Here is a 20612-nt window from a genome sequence, read left to right on the forward strand (position 1 = left end):
TATGGGTTACCGCTATACGAGTTAGCTAGCCCGCTTGCTAGTAAATAACTGAGGGTATTACGCCTTCTGAAATATTTTCTATTGACTAGTTAAACTATCAGACTGTTAGTTTGTCTGTCAAGGAATTAATGATCTACTATAAACCTTTAGAATGGCCAGTAAACGAGCAAAAAGTGGAACCGCAGCACCAGTTGGCAGAAGCTGGGAAACAGAGCTCACTGCTGCGGTGTTTGACGAGGTAGGCTAAGCTCCCCAGAGAGTCAAAGTCAAGGAGCGGGCTGTGAAGACTCGTCTCCTCGGGCTGAGTTTTTCTGTAAAGACTCGTCTCCCCGGGCTGAGTTTTTCTGTAAAGACTCGTCTCCTCGGGCTGAGTTTTTCTGTAAAGACTCGTCTCCTCGGGCTGAGTTTTTCTGTAAAGACTCGTCTCCTCGGGCTGAGTTTTTCTGTAAAGACTCGTCTCCTCGGGCTGAGTTTTTCTGTAAAGACTCGTCTCCTCGGACTGAGTTTCTCTCGCTGTTTCTCTGGTAGGGCAGGAGCGTTAGTTCTCTGGTGATTTTATTCTAGCCAGCCTCTAAATATGCACTAAATAATTGCACTGTCTACTCATTTTGTATTTGTCCTGTTCTGTATTTATTATTGTTTATTTAATGTTTATTTAATGACATTTTTGCACTATATTGGACTGTTTGCACTTGTGTAGCATGTTGTCTGTTGCACTGTTTTGTGTTGCACCATGGTCCTGGAGGAACACTGTCTCGTTTTTGTTGTGCACTTGTATATAGCTGAAATGACAATAAAACCTCTTTGAACTTTGAACTTGAACTCTAGGTGGTGCTGTTGCTCTTCTACTGTTATTCTTGCACGTATTTCTTCTATTTCATCTGTTTTTCTACAGTTTTTAAAAACCTCTTAACCCTGTATTCGTTCTGTTTTGAAATATATATGTTTACCAGCTCTACACAGCCTAGGGTAATTCGTTAATTAATTTTCCTGCCTACATCTTATATTCACCAAAATTACATTGTTGTATGATTGGGTTGTTTTTTTTTTTGTTCCCACACCCCTTGACCATATTGCTGTATTGTTATGGCTGTTACTAAATAAGATATAAGACAGATTTTAATTTAATAATAAAACATATTTGCAAATAATTTCCTGTGGGACTTTGTGTGCATTTTCCTAGGAGAGTTGGAGAGCTAGTGTGTCTGTGGTGGTGGGAGAGAATGAGATGTGTGTCAGCGCTCTTAAACAGGCTGTACAGCAACCACTACGGCGTCTCTTTACCCTCCTGTCCTGGGAGAGCACCCTGGAGAAGGTAGCAGAGGGTTTCTGTACAATAATAAAACTTGTTTCTTTCTGTCTTTCTTGACTTGTAATTGGCTGGTTACTGGTTCAAGCCCCACCAGTGCCAAGTTGCCACTGTTGGGCCCCTGACCAAGACCCTCAGTTGCTTGAGTTGTACTCAGTCATAACACTTGCTGTGGATAAATGCATCAGCTAAATGGCATAAATGTAATGACTACACAGACTCCAAAATCTGGTCTGTGCAGTGTAAAACTGTGTTTGCTGGCCAGTAAGTCCTGGTCTGTAGGTTAATGTTTGTACTAAGGGGTTATATGTGACAGGAATCTTTATATTGAGTTTGTAGATTGTATTAAGGCATTATTTGTAAACACGAGGGTAAGTGATCAAAGGTTAAAATTCTCATTAGTGAAATAGGAGCCAAACTAAACTGTTTTTCATGCTACAGATACACGAACTGGGCAATCCAAAGGCAAAAAAAACCAAAGATGTCCCTGTATTTTATGAGGTAAACACACAGCTCAAACAAGACACATGAGAATCGTTTTAAAGAGTATGTGAAGGTATATTTCTTTGTCTTGGCATGCCCAGTGGTAAAAGGTTAGATTTTAATGTAGAATTTTCATTGAGTTTTAATAGGCCCGCCGAGCCACACTGCAGCGATGGTGTTTTGTGTCCCGGTAGGTGACAGAGTTGGCCAAGTCAGCTCTGGATGCAGGAGAAGCGCTCTCTGTGGACCTGACAGCTAAGCTGGTGAAGTTTCAACTACTGGCCATTAAGAGCAGTGACCTGCAGCAGAGGGAAGCGTTACAGAGAGTGAGAGAGCACTTGACCTTTCACTTAGCCATCTACCATGTATCCCTGAAGCTGGACAACTCATGTCTATTAAGGGACTGTGGAGCAGGATGTAGAGAATGTAGGAGCCTTTTCACATATAGACATGTCCTACTATGGTCCTTCAGAGAGTCTGTGTCATCATTATGCCACTCTGAATGGTTTATAAGATCTTGTGTGTATCTTCTTAATCTACAAGAATGTTCTGTGCAAGTTTAGATAAATATTTTTTTTTAACATACATTAATAATAGACAATAAACAAACATTAATAATAATGCATAGAGAGAAGGCTGAACCCTGGTCTCTCAGCCACCTTGTGTCAACCAAAGGAACAACCACATGGCTGTTGCTTAATGTCAGCAGATATGGGTGTAGTTCACTGAGCGCCATCTGTTTTGAATTTGTGAGGTTGCGGAGGAGAAGGTCAGGATACTGATGGGCACGGGCTCTTCTGCTCGAGAGAAAAGCGGGCCACCGGCCAAGGGTGCAGCTAAAGGTGAAAAGGGCAAAAAGACTTCTGAGGATCCGCCCCCCATCAAAGAAACCAAACTCAAACGCAGAGGAGAGGAGGACTACACAGATAAATACATCGGTGGGTTAGGATGGAGATGACGTGAGATCAACAAAAAATGAGGACCCCTAGTGGTGTAACAGGGAAGTGTTCAGCCTATCACTGTGAAGTTTGCTGGTTCGGGTGCGTGATCTGAGGCTGGGAGTTCAAGGCAGGAAAGCTGGTGCTGCCCTCTGGTGGCACTGTGTTCCTCAGCATCTTCTCCTATACTAGCCTATCATGGATGACTGTACGCTTGCCTATAAGGGCAGATAACACTTTCTGCTGATCTGTGCTGCAGTGCATTCTTAAAATGACCATAAAATAGAAATGACTTATTCAGAGCTCGCTGTGAAAAATTGACTACATGTCCACAGCGTAAATTCTAATTTTGTAATTGTACTTTCACTGTAATAAAACTGTTCATAGTTCTCTATTTTACAATACAAATGCAAATGTCACCAAAACCCATCACATCCTGACACAGGAAGTGACTGGCTCTGCCTGCATTGCGCACAGCTGTACCCGCCCTACTCAAACACTCCTGACTTATCAACCTGACTTATCACCTGACCTATCAGCCAGCATCATGGGTGTCATAAGAACACAGATCCATCCCCAAGACTGAGCAAGAACTTCACTTTTGTAAACGGGCTGCTGCTTCTGAATAGTGCAACAGAAACCAGTCTGTGGTAATAGAGGAGTATTTAATGGTTATAGTTTCAAATATATTCAGATATATAACTAGAGTTCTGTTTGCTCTGCTGTGTGTAGACGATGAACCAGATGACGGCCCTCACCACTACGTCCTGATAACAGGGTTCCACCAGCCGTGTCTGATCTCAGCATTAGACTCCCTGGGGGTCCACGTGTCCAATGTTATCAGACTGAGATCCGACAGGCCAGAGAGATCTGATGCTCCTCAGGAACTGACGGCACCCGACACTCCCCAGCCTGCCACTGAGCAACAGAGTGAGAGTTCAACAGAACCGTTCAGCAGAACTCTGCTTACCTTTAGAACAGGCTGGAGGAGACAGGCATTACAGACCTTTAAAACAAACTGCGTTACATTAAGAAGATAAAGATGGTTTATATCACCTGATCAATTACAGGAGAGACACTAAGTGCACCTGCTCATCAGTCATTAATCTACCAAATGAATAAACATGAATGTAAACATAGTTTTCACTTCTGTTAAATCATCACATTTCTCAGCAGATACACAGGAATATGCCTGAACAAAATGTAGATCACAATCATTCATAAATCAATCATAAATCAATCCATTTTGATTTGAGAGGTTCTAAACCCAGTGATTGTGGTGTGATGTTGTGATGGTGTTGTCATTGTGTTGTTATTATGTTGTGATGGTGTTCTGACTGTGCTGTGATTGTGGTGTGAGTGACGGTGTTGTGATTGTGTTGTGACTGTAGTGTGATGTTGTAATTGTGCTGTAATTGTGTTGTGATGGTGTTATGATTGTGCTGTGACAGTGTTGTGATGTGATAGTGCTGGGATTGTGCGGTGATAGTGTTGTGATTGTGATGGTGCTGTGACTGTGCTGTGATGGTGTTGTGATTGTGCTATAATGGTACTGTGACTGCTGTGATTGTGTTGTTATTGTGTTGTGATGGTCCTCTACTCACAGATGGTGCAGCCCTGAGCGGGGGTGAGAAGCAGGATCTGGACGTGTTCTGGGATCAGCTGAACTGGGTGCTCAACAGTGGTGGTGTGGGCTCCACACTCTGGGACGTAGCGAGGCTGGACTACAGGGTGGAACCAAGCCTGCTACCCCCTGATCCAGGCAGCAGTGTGGCCATGGTACATCACTGCATGGGGACTAATGTCTGTCACAGATACTGCTCTCTGTGCACTAGATGGTTCAGTCTGTCTTCTGCTATCGAGCCCGTGGAGTGGGTACAGACGTGACCTCTGGAGCAGTCTGGGGTTAAGGGTTGAGATCACTTAAGACCAACTTAAGTGACCTCAACCCACCAATAACCCAGAATTCTCCAAGTAATCCCTAGAGGTTAATCCTGGGAGTTACTGTCACTCTAGAGAATGACGGTGTTTGTTGGAGAATGTTGGTATTGTTGCACGTGTGCCATTCTGTAAATATAAGGTAACACACAGGTGTGTGTGTGTGTGTGTGTGTGTGTGTATGTGTGTGTGTGTGTGTAGCAAGCCCTGGGCATGGCCCTGTTTCAGGGCGTGGCATGTTTGCTGTATGATAGCTTGGATTGGAGAAGGCAGCATCAGCACTATCTCAGATGCATGCGACTGATTCCTGTGCCGGTGGCAGGTGGAGCCGAGTCCCTCCCTCACCCCCAGGTAGCCCCTTCCTCACCCCCAGGTAGTCCCTCCCTCACACCCAGGTAGCCCCTACCTCATACCCAGGTAACCTCTCTTACCCCCAGGTAGTCCCTACCTACCTCACACCCAGGTAGCCCCTACCTCACATCTAGCGTATTCCTCACTGCACCTTGGCCCACATAGGCCTTACAGCGGGGGGAGGCCTGACTCTGACCTTACCCTAATGCTCATTGGTCAACACTACACACTACTATGACATTTAAACATGATGTGTTTTTATCAGGTTTTAGAAGCTCTCCATGTCAGAATGTACTGAGTGCTGGTAACTACACTTGTGCATTGTTTCTATTTGTTTAGGCTCCACAAACTCAAACCCCACAAATCACAAAGAAGAAGCCAGTGGCTAAGGAGAGTCCTGGTAAGTAGTCTCTCCTCCAGTCTCTTACATGCATGGAGTTGTTTCAGTTCATAATCTGCTTGCCACGGTTTGTTCCTCTAATAGCAGCTAAAAGCACACAATGGTATTTTGTTACAGATCATAGTGGGTTTATAAACACTCTCACTCATCAGTCGAGTCTCCACTGCCAGGATCAGATCACACTGTACATTTGTCTTTCGCGCTGCTGCCTGAGTCACATTAGGTGGTCATAGTGGCATAAAGTCTTTCCCTATCTTGGTTGGGAGACTGACAGCATGACATGTGTGACACCGACCAATCATAGTTCAGATTCTTGTGTGAGTTCATAGGTTAACGAGGAGTAGGGTCAAAGAATTGTTAAACATCGTAGGAGTTATCAGGCTAGAAAGAAAACAAACAATTCTGAAGTGCCATCGGGATGTTTTGGGGTGACCCCATGATGTTCATGCCATGCTACACTACACACACATACTACACACACGCTACACACACACTATATACACATTACACACAGAAGGCCTGTTCCTCCTTCCTGATGCTCATATTAGGATATGACACTAGAAATTTGCCAGCTATGACAAAGTCTGGCAAAATCAGGCTGAATTTGTGTAGTCTAACTCCATCATATCCCAGATTTGTCACTGAAGCTTGTTTTTCTGTTAAAATGCCAGTATGAAAACAGAGAGAATGTAGTAATTTAGCATTTGTCACTGTACCACTGTACAGTCAAGATTAAGGCTAGGATTTGCACTGAAATCATGATAGTTGTTATGTCTTAAATTTGGGAGTAAGAATTAGAATTTAAATTTGGATCAAGGTAAGGATTAGGGTTAAAACTGGGATTAAAATTAGGATTAAAATTGATATTAAAGTTAGTAGATTAAAGGTGGGCCCCTGCTCCTTTCAGCAGAAGCACAGCGCACGGCAGTTCGAGAGCCTGCGTGTCTCAGCACTGATGTGGACATGAGGCTGTACCGGAGTCTGCTGGACCCGCTCCCGGTGCTGGTCCAATCTGTGGCCCTCATATTACACTGCATGCTGGAACAGGTGTGTGTGATCAGCACCAGGGGGCGCTGCAGTCTGCCCAACAGACACACCACGTCCACTACACAACCCTGCTTAATCTGAGAGATACACATGTAGTTATTTCCAGTACAGATCCTCAATCTACAGTGAGTTCCCAATGTGAAAAGTCATGTAACTTTATTTTGTAAGTAAGTGGTAAGTTATAAATAAGTGGTGAAGGTACTGGACTAGTACCTTTACCACAAGGTTGCCAGTTCAAGTCCCACCTCTGCCAGATTTCCACTGTTGGGCCCCTGAGCAAAACACTTAACCCTCAAATACTCAAGTTGTGTTCAATCAGAATTGTAAGTCACTTTGGATAAAAGCGTCATCTAAAGATGTGTATATATGTAAATTTTGTAATATTAATAGATAATTCACTAACCAATACAGAATAATCTTCAAATTAGAATACAGAAAATCTCAGTGAATTGTGTAGTGAACCATTATATTTTTAAGAACATTAAATGGCTATTTATTTATTGTGCAGGTAGTGACTGCAGAACAGGAAGTTCTATCTGGATCAAATGATTCTGAGCAGTGCTCTGATTGGTCAGAGCAGGAGCTAACCAGTTACATGCTGTCATCTGTGCTGAGCCTGCCACGTTCAGAGGAGGAGAAACGGGTACAGGCACTGTAACAGTAACACACAGTAACACAGTAACACACAATAGTAACATGGTTAACACAGTAACATACAACAGTAACATGGCTAACAGTAACATGGCTAACACAGTAACATACAACAGTAACATGGCTAACACAGTAACACAACAGTAACATGGCTAACACAGTAACACAACAGTAACATGGCTAACACAGTAACATACAACAGTAACATGGCTAACAGCAGGAGATACAGGTACAGGCACTGTAACGGCATACACAATGATAACATGGCTAACAGAGCAGCAGATACAGGTACAGGCACTGTAACGGCATACACAATGATAACATGGCTAACAGAGCAGCAGATACAGGTACAGGCACTGTAACGGGGTACACAACGCTATACAACACTAACATGGCTAACAGCAGGAGCTACAGGTACAGGCACTGTAACGGGGTACACAACGCTACACAATACCACACAACGCTAACATGGCTATTAGTGCCTCACTCACTGCAGGGACAGTTAACATGAGTTCATATCCTAAACGCTTCACTTTCATTCATTTCATTTTTGCATGTAGTTCAAGACAAACATTTCACCTTCAATATGAATCATCTTAGTGCAATCAGTCAGTCATCTGTTTACCTAACAGGCATCTGTTTACCTAACAATTATCTGTTTACCTGTTCTACCTATTTTAGAAGTAAATTAGTTTGTATTGTTACTTATTTGTGTCTGGTCTGTGAGATGGTAGGTGTTTTGTGTAGAAATATGTATGTGATTTAATTGTTCAGTATTAATGAGTGGGAATGTGTGTGTGTGTCTGTGTGTCGGCAGAAACTGATGGAGGATTTTGGGATGAGGGAGCATAATCAAATGAAGAGTGCAGAGAGACATCCTACCCTGCTGTATTACCATGACCACAGAGCGAGGAGACTTCACCAGCTCCCTGTAAAACACACACACACACACACACACACACACACACACACACACACACAGATCCTACCCTGCTGTATTACCATGACCACAGAGCGAGGAGACTTCACCAGCTCCCTGTAACACACACACACATATCCTACCCTGCTGTATTACCATGACCACAGAGGGAGGAGACTTTACCAGCTCCCTGTAACACACACACACACACACACACACACACACACACACACATATTGTATTATTGTGTAATAGTTGTGTGATGGTTGTGTTATTTTGTGACAGTTGTGTGGTTGTTTTATTATGTGATGGTTGTGTGGTTGTGCTATTGTGTAACCGTTGTGTGGTTGTGTTATTATGTGACAGTTGTGTGGTTGTGTTATTGTGTGATGGTTGTGTGGTTGTGTTATTATGTGATGGTTGTGTGGTTGTGTTATTGTGTCCACACTCATATAGGTGTGGAGTGGGTTGGATGTGTTCAGTATAGAAGCAGCCATGATGGAGAAGACTGTGTTGTGGGACAGGCTGATGTCTGAACACCGTGACTGTACCAGTACAGACCTAGCCAGGCGACACCAGCTTCTCCAGACCTGCTCTGATGGTAACACATACAGATGCACCCAGACACACGCACACAGACATGAGCTCAACCCATACTGATACTGACAGTAGGGGTGTATATGTGTCTTTGTGTGTGTGTGTGTGTGTGTGTGTGTGTGTAGATTCTCTGAGCTGCTCTACAGTTCAGAGACTACTGCAGCTGTATGTGTTTGAGAGCATGCCTCTGATAACGACAGATGCTAACGGTCACCTCATACGACCTCTGCCGGGGTCGCTGACCCCTTTGCCCTGGGACGACCCCGTCGCCTACGCACAACACCTCTACAGGAACCTTCGCAGGACACAAGGTACCATCACAGAGAAGAATTTACACAGATTTTCCACAGTCTCACTTTACAGTAAACTAAACCGTCCTGAACGTTTCCACTGAAACCTGAAGAGCTACCGTTTAATTCTCTGTCGAAGGGTCTTCAAGAGACGTCACGGGAGGTGAAGACCAGAAGGTGCGTTTAAAGTTTACAGAATGTCCACCTGTCCGTCACACCCGCGTCACACCCACGTCACACCTGCGTCACGTCTCTGTCTGAGGTTGGCGCTTGGTGATCAGTAGTTTGGTTTATAGGTAGAAAACGACGTGTCTGCAGCGCATCTGCAGAAGACGCTGACTCGGCGCTTGAGAGACCGGCATTGCACGGAACACCACAGTCCCGCAATCTTCCCACAGGTGCCCCGCGTCCTGCTGCTCTCACACCATTCCTGCACAACCCTATCAAGTTCGGGGCGTTAGTGGAGGGAGAAGGGTAGGTGTGACTGCACTGTGTTCCCTCAGGTCCTAGAGAAAGCGTGCGAGGAGTACAGATGCACAGACGTGCTCCACAGTGGCGTTAACAACGCCACCTTCCTCATTTGCCACAATCCCATGAGCTCGGAGAGGTGCAGCAGGGAATCATGGGAAGGCTCTGTCCACACTGACGTTGGATTCAGGTGGTGTGAGAAGAACTTAATTAATGCTCTAACAGGCCTGGTGTGGTGTGTGTGTGTTTACTGGTGCAGTGTGGCGTGTGTGTGTTCACTGGTATAGTGTGGTGTGGTTTTGCAGGCATTTCCTGGAACATGTGGCCATGAGCTACCAGGAGGAGCAGAGGCAGCAGCAACGAGGAGACTCAGGGACGCCGAGACGTCTCCCGTCCGCCCGGACGCACACCAACCCAGGCACAGACACACACTGCTCATGCTAGACACCGGTCACATGACCTATGAAAGTTTGCGTTTGCTGATTTCTCATTTCCTCTTTCTGGTTTTCTCTTCCAGAAGCACCTGTGGTCTGGTCCGGCCCCGAGGACGCCGAGCCTCACGTACGACAGGGTTCTCTCAAAGTAAGCAGGGACACTTCTGTCTTTCTCCAAACCACCTGAATCGACATTACATGTGTAGGGTTCACATCACTTCTGTTCTAATTCTGGTGTGGATTATCACAGGTCAGAGCAATCTCGCCACCTGCTAATTAAATGCTGCAGGTGCAGGCTCACTTTAATCATCACTTTGACCTTTTTCTACAAGGCGTGGAAGCAACAGGTGAAGGAGGAGGAGCTTCACAAAAACACCAGGAAGGAGGGAAAGGGAACGCCCTCTGCTAAGGGCGGAGACAGGGGCGCCCGAGAGAACAGGAAGATTCAGTCCAAAACACCAGAATTTGCCAAGCAGCCAGAGGGCGACCTTGAGACACCCCAAGAAAACAAACCCGTGAGAAACAGCCTGCATCGAACACTCTGTACTTATCTGTGTGTGTGTGTGTGTGTGTGTGTGTGTGTGTGTGTGTGTGCAGATTAATATAGAACTATATTGATTGCAGAAATTCTGTAAATGAGTGAATATATGTGTGTGTGCACGTGTGTGTGTGTGTGTGTCTATGTATGTGTGTGTGTGTGTGTATGTGTGTGTGTGTGTGTGTGTGTGTATGTGTGTGTGTGTGTATGTGTGTGTGTGTGTGTGTGCGTGCGTGCGTGTGTGTGTGTGTGCGTGTGTGTGTGTATGTGTGTGTGTGTGTGTGTATGTGTGTGTGTGTGTGTGTGTGTGTGTGTGTGTGTGTGTGTGTGTGCGTGCGTGCGTGTGTGTGTGTGTGCGTGTGTGTGTGTATGTGTGTGTGTGTGTGTGTATGTGTGTGTGTGTGTGTGTATGTGTGTGTGTGTGTGTGTGTGTGTGTGTGTGTGTGTGTGTGTGTGTGTGCGTGCGTGCGTGTGTGTATGTGTGTGTGTGTGTGTGTATGTGTGTGTGTGTGCATGTGTGTATGTGTGTGTGTGTGTGTGTGTGTGTGTGTGTGTGTGTGTGTAATATCCAGGTTCTTATAGGCTACAATATGGACGGTAGGGTGGTCCAGGTGAGAGGAGAGACACAGTGTCTTTACCCCACAGACGGAGGCCACATTAGTGTGGACAGAGTTCACTTTGTACAAGGTAAGAGGACTAAACCCACTAAACCCACTAAACCCCCTACGTGCTCTCATCTCTGATGTGTCACGTGTGTGTGGGTTTGTGGGTTTCTATGAAAGGCTCAACACAGCTGAGAGTGTGTGTGAAAAAAGACCACCATCACTTCTACACATATGTCTCACAACAGCAGAGACAGAACAGCAGAGACGCTCAGGGTAACACACACACACACACACATACACACACAAACGCTCACGCACACACACACACACACAATGCACAGTCATACACACACACACACACAAAACAAACAGACACACACACACATAAAACACACACACACACACAATGCACACTCACACACAGTCATACACACACACACACACACAAAACAAACAGACACACACACACACACACACACAATGCACACTCACACACAGTCATACACACACACACACAAAACAAACAGACACACACACACATAAAACACACACACACACACACAAAGACCAACATCTACAAGGAACACACCTGCTATTCCTGTGTATGATATTTCTTTGTCATGTACCAGGTCAGTCAGGTTGTTTCTATGGAGTCCTGCACAGCGGCATTCAGCTCTCTTACAGCGGCACGCCACTGACCACGGAGACGGGACCCATGGAGACAGGAGCCATGGAGACCGGAGCCATGGAGACCAGGGCCACAGAGACGCGCTTTATACCCCCGACACACACACAGCAGGTGCTGCTCAGTGACTCTACACACTTCAGGATACTAGCTGCCCTGTTTCTGACACCATCCTTCTGCACTCCCAGTGACGGGCCGCGTGTGTGTAGCATATGGTCGTAGGGCAGTAGGAACATTTCAGTAATTAGTGGAATCAAAGGCGCCTCCCCCTTCCCTTCTATGTCCTTCTGCAGGCAGACGAGTGTGGGTGTGGCAACAGCGCCCCCCTCAGGCTCCATCTCTCCCTCCCCACTGGCCTCCAGATCAGCTTTGGGTTTGAGGAGACAGAAGGTGACTAGCCAATCAGCAAACAGTGTAACATAAGCCGCACGGCACAGCGGCAGGTCGAGTTTAGTGTCGATGTCATAGCAGCCGAATTAATCGCATCTCGGGTCAAAACGTCTTTGCAACAACACATCTACACTGGCAGGTGAGGTGAGTAACACTGGTGAGGTCATTCCCTGGCACCTGTGTCGTGTCGGACGTGTTAGGCAGCGAGTGAACAGTCAGTTTCATAAAGTTGGTGTGTTGGAAGCAGAAAAGTGTCTTTGACCAGGACCAAACTGAGACTGTAGAAGACAGAGCATCTCCTGAAGGAAAGTTCCCAGTGTGCAGTGGTTAGTACCTACCAACGGGATCCCAGCATGGACAACCAGTGAACCATCAACAGGGTGGGGGTGAGGAGTGTGAGGAGTGAAGGCCCGTGTGGTCTGATGAAGAGCGACTGATGAAGAGCGACTGGTGAAAAAGTTCACGCTCACTATGACAGAAAGGTGTCAGGGCATGCAGTGGATCACAGAGAGATGTCAGGGCACGCAGTGGATTACAGAGAGGTGTTAGGGCACGCAGTGGACCACAGAGAGGTGTCAGGGCATGCAGTGGATCACAGAGAGGTGTCAGGACATGCTGTGGATCACAAAGAGGTGTCAAGGCACGCAGTGGGTCACAGAGAGGTGTCAGGATACGCAGTGGAGCACAGCTTACCATATATAGGGTCATGACCTGAGTCCACTGCTGAAAGCTCCTAGAATGGGCATGTGAGCGATTGAAGATGTCCTAGAACACAATATTAGACAATTTAATGTTATGGCTGATCGGTGTATATAGTAGTGTGTGCGTGCGTGGGTGTGCGTTCCAGGAGGCCAGGCTGTACTGGTCAGGCAGCAAGCGCCCCCTGCTGGCCATGGATCTTCCACTGCGCTCCTCTCCAAACACACTGAGCTCTCACGCACCATTACTGGCCTCGGTACAGTCATTAGACACATGAGAGATGGCTCTACTGAGGTGGGCTCACACACACACACACACGCACACACACACACACACACACACACACACACTCACTTACATACACTGACACACACACCATCACACACTCACACACACGCACACATGCACTAACACACTCATATAGACACACACACCTGTCCATATACATACACATATACATATACATGCGTGCTTGAAGCTGTGTGTCTGTGTGTGTGCATTTATCCATGTTTTTTAGGTGCTGTTTGCAGATGGTACGGTCAGTGGTAGTCCAGACTCCGGGCCAGTGTGTGTGCTGGTTCCTAGCTCCGCCGCACAGGAGGACAGAGACACACACACCGAGAGCAAAGACAGGAAGGGTAAAGCTACACACCTGTACACACTAGTACCTTCTAATACACAACACTACACACAACTACACACCTGTACACACTAGTACCTTCTAATACACAACACTACACACACCTACACACCTGTACACACTAGTACCTTCTAATACACAACACTACACACAAGCACACACCTGTACACACTAGTACCTTCTAATACACAACACTACACACAACTACACACCTGTACACACTAGTACCTTCTAATACACAACACTATACACAACTACACACCAGTACACACTAGTACCTTCTAATACACAACACTACACACAACTACACACCTGTACACACTAGTACCTTCTAATACACAACACTACACACAACTACACACCTGTACACACTAGTACCTTCTAATACACAACACTACACACAACTACACACCTGTACACACTAGTACCTTCTAATACACAACACTACACACAACTACACACCTGTACACACTAGTACCTTCTAATACACAACACTACACACAACTACACACCAGTACACACTAGTACCTTCTAATACACAACACTACACACAACTACACACCTGTACACACTAGTACCTTCTAATACACAACACTACACACAACTACACACCAGTACACACTAGTACCTTCTAATACACAACACTACACACAACTACACACCTGTACACACTAGTACCTTCTAATACACAACACTACACACAACTACACACCTGTACACACTAGTACCTTCTAATACACAACACTACACACAACTACACACCTGTACACACTAGTACCTTCTAATACACAACACTACACACAAGCACACACCTGTACACACTAGTACCTTCTAATACACAACACTACACACAACTACACACCTGTACACACTAGTACCTTCTAATACACAACACTACACACAACTACACACCTGTACACACTAGTACCTTCTAATACACAACACTACACACAACTACACACCTGTACACACTAGTACATTCTAATACACAACACTACACACACCTACTACACACCTGTCCACACTAGTATCTTCTAATACACAACACTACACACAACCACACACCTGTACACACTAGTACCTTCTAATACACAACACTACACACAACTACACACCTGTACACACTAGTACCTTCTAATACACAACACTACACACAACTACACACCAGTACACACTAGTACCTTCTAATACACAACATTGCGCATCACAAAAGACCACCACACACTACACACATCTACACACCTCTACCAATACACAACACAACATGGCAACACAATACTCATCCCAAAACACAACTACACAGCATTACGTTTATGGCTTATGAAACACTGTGTGTACACTGAACACACAACCTGTTACCTGCACCATGTTACGTGAGCTACAGAAATGAGTGAGTGAGTGAGTGAGTGTGAGCGTGTGTGTGTGTGTGTGTGTGTGTGTGAGAGACAGTCGGGGAGTGTGTAAAACTTAGTCCAGTGGTTCCTGCTCTTCTCAGGAAAGGTCACCTCTAAGTCCACTACGGGGACAGACCTGATGGAGCCCCTCAAGGAGGAGCACAGGCGCCCCCTGGTGGTGGCAGGTGGCTCCTGGACCACCACCACCCCGTCTGGCTTCAGGGTGGCGTCCACTGGGGGTGGACGGAGGGAGGTGTCGCCCGTCCGGACCTACCGTGCCACAGATCCCTTCAGTCAGAGCGTGAGTCCTGTGGGTCTCGCTCAGTCTGGGTATCATGAGAATAACAGGGCATACCAATCACAGGATTTGGTTTTGTGTTTAGGTTGTTGGTGGTGGCACATTATTATTTGTTTAGAAAGTGTTTATAAACATATTTAGAGGTGGTGTGTTACAGGTTGTGATCACCAGGGACAACCGAGTCCTGTCTGTGCTGGAGAAGGATGGGACAATCGCAGTGGACCACGCAGATGGAACTAGAATGACCACCTTCTACCAGCAGAGGGACCTCCCACAGCACCAGAGCTCAGGTCTGAAGAATCAGCCCCAGAATGAGTAACAGGAAGGTCCATGCACCGAGGAGACCAAATGGTGCCCCTGCCACTGGAGCAGGCTGACTGTGTGTGTTGTGCTTCCAGCAGGGGGCAGCACTGAGTGCAGAAGGGAGAAGATTGTGAGGGTGGAGAGTGGTGGGCTCACCACAGTGACTGTGAACTGTGACAGCAGAAACTGTGAGGTTCTCTTTGGGGATGGAACCGTTGTCACCGCTAGTGCCCGCGGGTCCTACAGGGTGAGGACGGAGGGATGGATGGATGAGTGAAGAGATGGATAATTGGAAGAATGGACAGATCGATTACATAAGATAACTGTATGGTATGTTGAACAGTAAGGTGTGTGTGTCTCTCTGTCCCTCTCTTTGTCCAGCAGGTGTGTCCCAGTGGGGGCGGTGAGCTTCATATTGGTGAGGATGGTCTGGCTGTGTACTGCTCTAATCCAGGTGGACTTGGACCTGAAGGAGACCAGCCTGGTCAGTATGTCATGAGCCACAGTGCAGGTGTGCTCTGTCGGTTCACTGACCCAGACGGAAATTTGTATCAGGTGAGATGCTCTTCGCTCGTTACACAAACATACGACAATGAAAACCAGTTTAACATGTTGATTCTCATCTGTACTGCTATGATTACAAAAATGACTGTGAAATTCCTCATGAGCACGGCTTGGTTGTCCAGGTCTCTGCTGATGGCCAGGCCTCCATCAGGACCTCCAGAGATACCGAGCTTGAGAGAGACACAGAGAAAGGGACGAGCTCTCAGGACACACACCCACCCCGGTAAGAATTCCTGCCTGAGTCTGGTTTAGGCAGTATGTCCATGACAGCCCAGGGTGAGCCAGTCTACACTCCACACTGCTGGACACTTTGGAAACCATCATGTGCAGGGATGGGGTGTCCTGTATTGGTGATTGGTGTGTGAATCTTTGTGTGTCTTTGTGTGATGATGTTTAGCAGTTCACGCGGTGCTCGGATTTGTGGCCATGGAGCTGTCCTTGTCCTCTCTGACAGGTTGTTTGTAGTTGTGTGTTCGACGCTGTCCTGTCTGACAAGTTTGTGGCTGCGTGTGTGATTTCCTGTCTGACAGGTTGTTTGTAGTTGTGTGTGTGATGTCCTGTCTGACAGGTTGTTTGTAGTTGTGTGTTTTACGCTGTCTGACAGGTAGTTTATACTTGTGTGTTTGATGCTGTCTGACAGGATGTTCTGTCTGACAGGATGTTCATGGCTGTGCATGTGTGATGTCCTGTCTGACAGGTTGTTTGTAGTTGTGTGTGTGATGTCCTGTCTGACAGGATGTCCGTGGCTGTGTGTGCGAGGTCCTGTCTGACAGGATGTCCGTGGCTGTGTGCGCGAGGTCCTGTCTGACAGGATGTTCGTGGCTGTGTGTGTGATGTCCTGTCTGACAGGATGTTTGTAGTTGTGTGTTGTCCTGTTTGACAAGTTGTTTGTAGTTGTGTGTGTGTGATGCTGTCCTGTCTCACAGGTTGTTCATGGCTGTGTGTGTAATGTCCTGTCTGACAGGACGTTCATGGCTGTGTGTGTGTGTGATGTCCTGTCTGACAGGATGTTCGTGATGGCTCAGGACGGCTCAGGCACAGAGTTGCTCTCTGCTCAGTCTGTCGCGGAGCTTCTGAACGAGGCATATTCAGACCCTGCGGTGGCTGTGATCCGTGATCCTCTACCAGACACAACAGGTCAGACCTCACCAGCTCGGGATACACACCTCTCCCCACTGCAGGCCCTCTCTTCCACTATGCTGGTGTGTGCGGCGTCACACTGTGTGTTCTTGTGCAGCTCCACAGCTTTTCAAATTTCATCACATCTCACCACTTGTTTCCTGAAAGGCCGATCGCAGATGTTATTTCCACGGTATTACCTCTGCAACTGTCCAGACATGTCTTTGTATACAATCCACACTGCATCTGGCGCATCTGGTTCAAGTCCAACCACAGCCAGTTTAGAAGAGCTCATGCAAATGTGTCCGTGCAGATTAGCAGTGGGGAGAGGGAGGGTCCGTCTGAGCTGGGGGTCCCTTGTTGGTTTATGCAATCACTCCATCCTCCGGGCGCATTCACAGAGGTCTCCCTCCTGGGTGGTACGGGGTGGTGCCCGCCTAGCTGGTTTAACACGACACTGTAATCATTGCCGCCTTTCTGAAGACCAAGATCGCCCTCTGCTGTTTCCCCAGCAGACGTGGTGGGAATCACAATCCTCCAACCCTTCCCTGCAGACCTGAGCTCCCATTGGCTTATACCTAAACAACAGGATGACATCATTCCAGCCAACCTGAAATCCAGGAAATGGGACACGTTCCCTGTCTCTGGGGTAATCCAAACCACAACAAACATGAAAGCTGTTTAAAGGAAAAGCACGTCAGGCTTGGTGTGAGCTGCACGCCAGCTGCTTCCTGTCGTGTGCGAGTGTGTGAGGCAGCTCTGACGCGAAGGACCGACGCACTCCCACCATGCGTGTGTGTTTGTGTCTGCAGAAGCATCGCAGGGCTCAGACAGGAGCGGTTCTGGGTGGAGAGGGAGCCAGAACCCGGATGGGTCCAGACCCACAGACGCCTGCGGCTCTGCTCGCACGCCAGATCTCCAAACACCCACCACTGACTCACCAGCTCCACGGAAAACTGCAGGAGAAACTCCTGGTATCTCAGTTCCAGGGAAATAAATCATGTTATAAACAGGCCCGTTTATGTCAGGTTCCTCTGAGCTCTGATGAGGTCTGGTTCACTCGGCTGGTCCCGCCCATGTGGGTGTCTACAGCACAGTGTGGTCTGAGATCCACATGTGTCTATGTCATGTGATCTACGTGTGTCTCAGGTGTATATAGAGCAGCTGGTGCAGAAGGAGAGGTTGAAGGATGAGATAGAGTTGAAAGAGCCTCGGACTGTCCAGGAGAGAGTCCAGCAAAGTCAGCTCCTACAGCTCCTACTGGTCTGTGCACACACTGACACACTCCCACAATCCAGAACCAGCACACACCAGTACATGTGTGTGGAGTACATGTGCGCGCGTGTGTGTGTGTGTGTGTATGTGTGTGTGTGTGTGTGTGCACGTGCAGGGCAAGTTCCATTTTTTTTAACCTCTTGCTGCATTTTTTTCCCCTCCACTATAGTCTCTGCCTGACTCACAGCGTCGTCCAGTTACCATGGAGACAAGGCCTCTGTCTGGTGAGGGAGTTGATGTTAACTGTAGAGGAATATTCCAGCGTGACACTAACACACACTCATGTCAACACCTGTCCCTGTCGCTGGTGTTTTCCTCCACTCCCAGCAGACGTGGTCTCCCTGTACTCTCAGGCTATGCTAGCTGAGTGTCCCCTCACTCACCCACAGGAGCAGGACACATCAGAGCGGTAGTCCATTTCACACTCACACACTCACATTACACAGATGTTCCATGATGGGAATAAATGCAGTTCATCTTCTAGACATGAGAGACACAACATACACACACACACACACACACACACACACACACACACACATCTTCTGTACTAAATGAAAGGACTGTGTAAAGGCCCTGCGTTCTGACTGAGTGTGACAGCTTCGCCCCAGGTCCTGTGGTGGAGGTGCTGGCCAACAGAAACAGGGATGTGTGTGGAAGAGCAGGGTTACGCAACACAGGTAACGATGCACTGCTTCTCCCCAGCTACCTGGTGTGAGCATGTCAATAAACAGGAAGTTTGGCATGCTGATAGGTTAAAGGTCAACGCTAGGCTACAAGGCAGCAGTGTTGCTAGGCTACAGGGCAGCAGTTTTGCTAGGTTACAAGACAGCAGTTTTGCTAGGTTACAGGGCAGTGGTGTTACTATGATACAGGGCAGCAGAGTAGGAGTGTTGCTAAGTTACAGGGCAGCAGTGTTACTATGATACAGGGCAGCAGAGCAGGAGTGTTGCTAGGTTACAGGGCAGCAGTGTTACTATGATACAGGGCAGCAGAGCAGCAGTGTTGCTAGGTTACAGGGCAGCAGTATTGAAGTATAACAGCTCCATCCTCACTCCTATCCAGGCTGGACCTCCAGGAGCAGAGGAGATGTCTCCACGCCCTACGAAACCACATCATCACCCCATACTTCCACCCAGAGCTGCAGGAGATGCTAACCTTCACCCACCAGACACGTCCCACTGCCCACAGCCCCGCCCACACTCCTGCCCACAGCCCCGCCCACAGCCCCGCCCACACTCCTGCCCACAGCCCCGCCCACACTCCTGCCCACAGCCCCGCCCACAGCCCCGCCCACATCCCTGCACAAATCTCTACCAAACCACAGCCTACTTGGCCTTAAGGCAGAGTTCCAGATCCACGTCCTTATAGAGGAACTTTGTTAAGTCTCACTGTGGTTCGTAACGTCACAGATACATAAATGACAAACAATTGTTAAGAAAATAGTTAGCATAAAAGAATAAAAGAAGTAAAAGCAGGTTGATGATTTGTGGTGAAACAGAGCTGGACCTGGAGAAGCTCTGCCTGAGCAGCTCTGGCTGGCCGTACGGACCCGTCTGTTCACACACACCAAACAGGAGAGTCAGCGAGGGAGTCTTGTGACCCTCTGATCCCCACACACTTAGCACGGACCATGCCTGAAGGAGCAAGCTTAAATATTCATCTTAAACATTAACTTTAGTACAGAACTTTATTAGAATATAGGAGTGTCTGAACGGCTCTGCTGTTTTCTCACTGACCTTCAGACACACTGTCCTTTACAGCAAGTGAGTGAATTACAGCGGAATACAGGCACTTGGAACAGCCCAAAGCATATGACCCACCTACCCCCACTTACCCCCACCGTCCGCGCTCAAAAATCAGTTACCCCTGAGCCCAGGAAGTGAAAAACTGAGGGCTATGGTGAGTCTGAAATCGAAACTTCACACTGAGGGTTAAAGGACTTCTGCACTAAATGCTTCAGATGTAAGTGTAAAAACGCACACCAGCCGCCTGTTTAAGAAAAAACTTTTGTGAATGTGTTTTTTTTCCCCTTCCTTTTTCTGAAGTACCCATTAAATAAACAAACTTTTAAAATGGCCAAATCGTCTTTTTATATATATTTGCCAGTAATAACGCCAAACATGCAGATTTTGCCCCAGAAGCGTCGCACTGTGCCGGGGAGGGGCAGCCGTGGTCAGTGTGTGAACAGGAGAGAGAGAGAGAGAGAGAGAGAGAGAGAGAGAAACGCTCTGCTGTGTTTAGTTCTCGTTGCTCAAACACTTCCTCCTGAAAGGA

General features: G+C 47.2%; 1 protein-coding gene across 14 annotated transcripts; it reads left to right on the plus strand.

The window, feature by feature from the left end:
• The first annotated feature begins 6 nt into the window (after window positions 1–6).
• Window positions 7–20410, plus strand: spag17 (sperm associated antigen 17). 14 transcript variants are annotated; one of them, XM_081707664.1, is made up of 40 exons: window positions 7–238; window positions 1184–1315; window positions 1751–1810; window positions 1987–2118; window positions 2547–2730; window positions 3463–3660; window positions 4337–4509; window positions 4870–5019; window positions 5359–5419; window positions 6327–6466; window positions 6975–7109; window positions 7935–8048; window positions 8493–8637; window positions 8759–8944; window positions 9063–9100; window positions 9220–9321; window positions 9427–9584; window positions 9697–9809; window positions 9909–9973; window positions 10158–10340; window positions 10936–11050; window positions 11146–11241; window positions 11598–11767; window positions 11947–12043; window positions 12891–13036; window positions 13260–13380; window positions 14878–15077; window positions 15232–15364; window positions 15476–15624; window positions 15762–15932; window positions 16064–16164; window positions 16339–16395; window positions 16948–17078; window positions 17573–17709; window positions 17873–18034; window positions 18210–18323; window positions 18505–18559; window positions 18663–18744; window positions 18947–19015; window positions 19401–20410. In XM_081707664.1, exons 1-40 carry the CDS (start codon window positions 152–154, stop codon window positions 19675–19677), a joined length of 5139 nt encoding a protein of 1712 aa, XP_081563790.1. In that variant the 5' UTR covers window positions 7–151; the 3' UTR covers window positions 19678–20410. The 14 variants fall into 14 exon arrangements, with proteins under 14 accessions (XP_081563790.1, XP_081563792.1, XP_081563795.1 ...); XM_081707666.1 differs by having other exon boundaries at window positions 12894–13036; window positions 15473–15624; XM_081707669.1 differs by having other exon boundaries at window positions 15473–15624; window positions 18936–19015; window positions 19401–19624.
• The last annotated feature ends 202 nt before the right edge of the window (window positions 20411–20612 follow it).

The sequence above is a fragment of the Electrophorus electricus genome, chromosome 25 (assembly GCF_041902795.1).
Source record: "Electrophorus electricus isolate QZ-2024a chromosome 25, ASM4190279v1, whole genome shotgun sequence".
In the NCBI taxonomy this organism is placed as follows: domain Eukaryota; kingdom Metazoa; phylum Chordata; class Actinopteri; order Gymnotiformes; family Gymnotidae; genus Electrophorus; species Electrophorus electricus.

Bases quoted from the DNA above. Each gene is read 5' to 3' on its own strand.
- spag17 (XM_081707661.1), top strand. From the start codon at position 152: ATGGCCAGTAAACGAGCAAAAAGTGGAACCGCAGCACCAGTTGGCAGA. The intron at 3,661-4,336 runs GTGAGAGTTCAA...CTCTACTCACAG, and splicing joins GCCTGCCACTGAGCAACAGA to ATGGTGCAGCCCTGAGCGGG. The intron at 17,079-17,572 runs GTCAGACCTCAC...CTGTTTCCCCAG, and splicing joins TCCTCTACCAGACACAACAG to CAGACGTGGTGGGAATCACA.